The sequence below is a fragment of the Acanthisitta chloris genome, unplaced genomic scaffold, assembly GCF_000695815.1.
Source record: "Acanthisitta chloris isolate BGI_N310 unplaced genomic scaffold, ASM69581v1 scaffold3595, whole genome shotgun sequence".
NCBI classification, from domain to species: domain Eukaryota; kingdom Metazoa; phylum Chordata; class Aves; order Passeriformes; family Acanthisittidae; genus Acanthisitta; species Acanthisitta chloris.
Window position 1 is genome coordinate 1 of NW_008672985.1, and position 5,182 is coordinate 5,182.

Sequence of the window (5,182 nt, forward strand, 5' to 3'; positions counted from 1 at the left end):
AGCGGCACCGCCTGCTCCTACCGCCCCGTCCTACCGCCCCGGAGGGACCTGCCGCCCCTGGGGACAGCGCCCGGGGCTGCCCCACACACACACCGTCCTGTGCCGCCTCTGCCATGGGCAGCGACACCTCCCACCAGAACAGGTTGCTCCAAGTCCCATCCAACCTGGCCTGGAACACTCCCAGGGATGGAGCAGCCACAGTTTCTCTGGGCAACCTGTGCCAGTGCCTCACCATTCTCACAGAGAACAATTCCTTCCTAACATCCCATCTACCCCTTCCATCTGGCAGTGGGAAGCCGTTCCCTGTGTCCTGTCCCTCCAAGCCCTTGTCCCAAGTCCCTCTGCAGCTCTCTTGAAGCCCCTTTACGCACTGGCTATATTGCCACTTAATTTTGCATCAGCTTATCTTAAAACTGCAAACTTGCCCACAGATGATCTGCCCCTACAGCTGCTTATCTGAATTCGGAAGGTTTGATTTTCATGGACTAATGGAATGGTTTGGGTTGGAATAGACCTTAAAGCTTATCCATTTCCACCTCCTGCCATGGGCAGGGACACCTTCCACTAGCCCAGGTTGCTCCAAGCCCCATCCAGCCTGGCCTGGAACATTCCCAGGGATGGAGCAGCCACAGCTTCACTGGACAACCTGTGCCAGTGCCTCATTGTGAAAAACTTCTTCCTGAAATCTAATCTCAACCAATCCCCTCACAGTTGAAACCATTCCCTCTTCTCCTCAGGGAAGTGTTTGCAGTCCCAAGCCTGACAGAGCTCAAGGAGTGTTTGGACAATGCTCTCAGGCACATGGTGTGATTCTCAGAGATGTCCCGTGCATGTCAGGAGTTGGGCTAGATGATCCTCAAGGGTCCCTTCCAGCTCTGATTCTGTGATTCTTCTATCACAACAGGCTCTGGTAGTGTGTTCCCCACAGGCTGCTCGGAGCAGCCCCGTGCCCGCCATGGCTGGGTGGGCTTTGAGGAAGGTCAGTGTTGTTTATGACAACCATTTGCCTGACATGCCACACCAGCAATAAAACCCTGTGCAGTGCTGAAGGTATTTTCTTGGGCCATTTGGAGGACAGGTCTCTCACTCCCTGTGCTTTTGAAGACGTATCACTCAGCATGTTCAGAGTTGCAGGGCAAAGGCAGAAGAGCTGAACAGTTTAACTGTCCTCATTCCTAATCACAGCACTGCAGCCTCTGCTGGAAATGCTCTGCTGTGGCTGAAGGGAGGGATGGAGCTCTTTAGAAGCAGCGTGGGGGGTTTATGTAACAGAGAAAAGTGCTGCTTCTCTCCCAACCTCCCAGTCAGTTCCTCCAGGTTCTGCAGAGCTATTTGTCTTCTGCTTCTGTTACTGTTTCTCCAATGGCCAGGCCTCCCACGGAGACAGGATCTGCAACCTCTCAAGCCCTGCACAGATGGAAAGCGCAGCTTTGAACTGAATTGGTTTTTTTCTGAGGGGGGAGGGTGTGCTGGTGGGGTTTTTTTTAACAGATAAGCCCTGGACGATAAGGAAAACAGCATTAACAATTACAGGAGCTGACCCTTGTGAAATCATTTGTCACTGCAATCCCAAATCCCTGTGAGGGAACAACACACTTGGTTCACAAACACCCACACGTCACCTCTGCCTGCTAGAAATGTTAGCATGTGTTTTCCTGAGGCTTTTCTCTCAGCTTTACAGTGGATTTCTGTGATAAATACTTCTGTGACTCATCTACAAAGCAGAAGTGCAAAGTCCAGAATTATATTTAATTATGACAGGGGGAAAATTCGTAATTGTAGGATTATGCCCAGATTGGAAAAGCTCTTTTTGCTTTCTGAATGTAAGAAGAACACTAATAACACTAATAAAAACACTAACACTAATAACAACAATACCACTAATAATAATAGCACAAATAATGACGATAGTAACAATCATCATCATCATCCCCATGAGAAGTGAATTATTACTGAGCCTGAAGTTGTAGTTTGGGGTTAAAACTCATCTTTAAGTTTTGCTTTGGTATTTCATGGCTCACTGCTCCCTGTGCCCTGCAAACACCAACCTCACCCCTGAGAGGACCAGGAGCAAAAGGACTAACATCTATTCTTACCCAAGAAGCTGCTTTTTTTACAATCCCAGGAGTCACAATTTCACCCTGAAGTCAGCAGAGAAAATGCTGATGTAGCACTAATTGTCAAAAGTGCTCAGCTATTAAGGCTCTTTGCACCTCACTCTTCTCCCCAGTGCTTCCCTGGCATGGAATCACACAGAAAGAAGGAAAATCTGTAAAGCACTTCATTTAAAATAAATATTGAGACTGTAGGAGGTTAAACAAGGGTCGAGTGGTTAGTATATAAAACTTGTAACAATGAGCTTAAGAAATTCCATCTTTATTCTGAAAATAAGTAGAAAATAAATAGTAACACACTCATACATGTAACATTTGTGTCAAAAATAAACCAAGGCTTTAAGTTCTCAGCACAGTTTGGTCCTCCTTTGCAAATTTCATCTTGAAGGTTTATTTTCATCTAATTTTTGATATTTATAGAACCATCAGAAAGAAACAACACGTTTTTCCTCTTCAAGCAGAAGTTGTCTCATAAAATGTGGATTATTGGCATTGATTTCTATTCTTTGACATACAAAGTGACTTTTTTTTCCCCAAGGAACTTATTTCTTACAACCTTATCAGCTTTCTAAGATCAGTCATAACAAATTACCTGTTACACTGGCAACAATGCAACCCATCATTCAAGATGAATGATTTCTAAAACACAAATTACTCACAAAAATAATGCAAGAATAGAAGTCAAACAAAAACCTCATGTGTAAACACATCCCAGGAGCTTTGTGAAGGACTGAAAGGGAGTTTCTAACCAGTGTGGGCTACACAGCAGTGACATCTAACAGGTGTCTGGGGCTGTGTGCTGTGACTTGACACTCTGCACCTCTGAAACCTGCACTCTTGGCTGCTTTCCCTGGTTAGCACAGGTTGTAGGTGTTTAACAGGTGGGAAACAGGACAAGTAATTCAGGACATTATTGTGGACCAGTTTGGCATCAGAACATTTTCATTGTGGCGTGCACAGTGCTACTAAATTTCAATCCCACCTGGGATATATTCTACATAACCCATTCACTGTGGGTTATATGGAACATATAACCCATTAACTCTGTGTTTTGTATTCTGTACAAGACATGAACTGCGGGATTTATGTTCTACATAAGTTATTCACTGTGGGTTATATATTCTATGTGATCCATTCCCTCTGGCTTATATATTCTATATGACCCCGTGGGTTATGTATCTTACATAAGCAAACAACTGTGGTGTTTATATCCTACATAACCCACCCAGTGTGGGGTTTCTGTCCAAAACAGGGACCCCCATCACCATGGCACTGATGTGTCACAAACACACACTGTACACAAAGCACATAGCACAGGGAACTGCACTCCTCCACCTTTTTACCGGTCCATGGAGCTTCTGAACCAGCTCACCAATTGTTTCAGCCTCTGCACCAACTTCATGCTGCTTATATGACTTCGGAGTCTTTCAGAGTAGGTTTCTTCTTTCCATATGCCTTTATTCTTCTTCAAGGCCTTTAGCTCAGCCCGAAGGAGCCTCTTGTGAAGCTTCCAGTACAGGTGGGAATGGTGGGGCAGCCCCTCAATCCGTGCAGCTCTGCCAAGCCCTTGGCTCAGCAGCTCTTCGTTTAAGCACATGCTGAGAAATCCTCCCTGTAAAAAGGCACAATAAATACAATATTCACTGTTAAAACAGGGTTAGTTGGGGTTTTCTGTGAACTCCCTCAGAGGTACAAGCTTTACTCAAGCAGAAGTTAAAAGTGAAGAGGAATCTAAATGGCTGTAAAACCCAACTCTGATGTGAGGGTGATGAGGCACAGGTTGCCCAGAGAAGCTGTGGCTGCTCCAGCCCTGGAAGTGTTCCAGGCCAGGTTGGATGGGGCTTGGAGCAACCTGAGCTGGTGGAAGGGGTCCCTGCCAATGGCAGAGGGTGGAATGGAATAAGCTTTAAGGTCCTTCCAACCCAAACCAGGTTGGGGATTTTATGATTCTATAATGCAGGAACATAAAACAGCATAACCAGTAGGCTAATCATAACTATAGGATGTAGCCTGGCACTGTCTGACAGATAAATACACTCCTGTCATGAACCAGTCTGAAAAAAATACAGATCTTGAAACCAGATTGGCAAATACAACATTTAAAATTCATATCAAGACAGATGAATCTTAAATAACAACACTTCTTAAATGAACAAAGATGTCTGAATTGTATGACTACAGTCAGAACTGCACATAAAAGTCCTTTTTTTTTTGGCTCTCTTTACCTTGTTTACTAACACCAGGCACTCCAGGGCTGAACCCTCCCTCCCCAGGAGCTGGAACCAGAGGTGCTGCCTAGGGCTAAGCTCTTTCTGCAGCCAGGCCATGCCATTTGGGGCCAGCTCCACTCCAGCCAGCCGCACCAGCAGGAGTCCCTCGGGCTGCCCTGAGGAAAGAGAAAGGGAGATTAGGTGCTGAGGGAAAGTTCAGGCTTTTCACAGACCCTCAGCAACTGCTGGTGAGGAATTCATTCCCATAGATGTAAAGAATCCATTCTAGTTCCCCAAGCACTACTTATTCACAAACAATGAATTAGGTCTCATTTCTCTTAATTAAAAAGAATCAAAATTCAAGATTACCTAAGTGTTTTTAGCTGGCTTATTTTGCATACAAAGAAGAATAAGTACTCCCATTATCAGTCATTATCATTTACCTGCAGGGGCGGAAGCATTAGCACCTGCCAGTGTTTGCCAAGGCAGAGTGTGACTCATGGACTTGACATTTCTGACAGAAAAGCTGTCCCCCCAAAACAGGTGTCCATAAGTAAAAGTACAATCCCTACAGTCTTTTTGCCAGGAGTGAGATGAGCTGTGCAAGCAGAGGCACTGCCTGTGTACTTGCTCCTGACACAAACACTGTATTGACCAGTTTTCCATTACAGGTCTCCTTGTGTCATTTATTCCCCAGTTTCCCATCTCTAAAGCATGGAAAGACCAAAAGGTAGAGCTAGACATGTCCCTCAGCCCTTCCTCTCCAGCTTTGAGAGCAGAATATTTTATTCCTGCCCTTGCTCTTCACATTCTTTCACTGGTTACTTACATCTCCTCTGTATGGCTGTGATGAACGGA

At 45.3% G+C, this 5,182-nt stretch overlaps 1 protein-coding gene across 1 annotated transcript in view; it reads right to left on the reverse strand.

The window, feature by feature from the left end:
- Positions 1-3,486: 3,486 nt before the first annotated feature.
- Positions 3,487-5,182, reverse strand: part of LOC103802263 (chromosome unknown open reading frame, human C3orf33) — a gene marked incomplete at both ends in the record, with an annotated part of 1,807 nt that continues 111 nt past the window's right edge. The window contains 2 exons of the mRNA XM_009074721.1: positions 3,487-3,726; positions 4,340-4,500. Of these exons, the coding sequence (XP_009072969.1) occupies positions 3,487-3,726; positions 4,340-4,500 (401 nt within the window). The remainder of the gene's footprint in view (positions 3,727-4,339; positions 4,501-5,182) is intronic.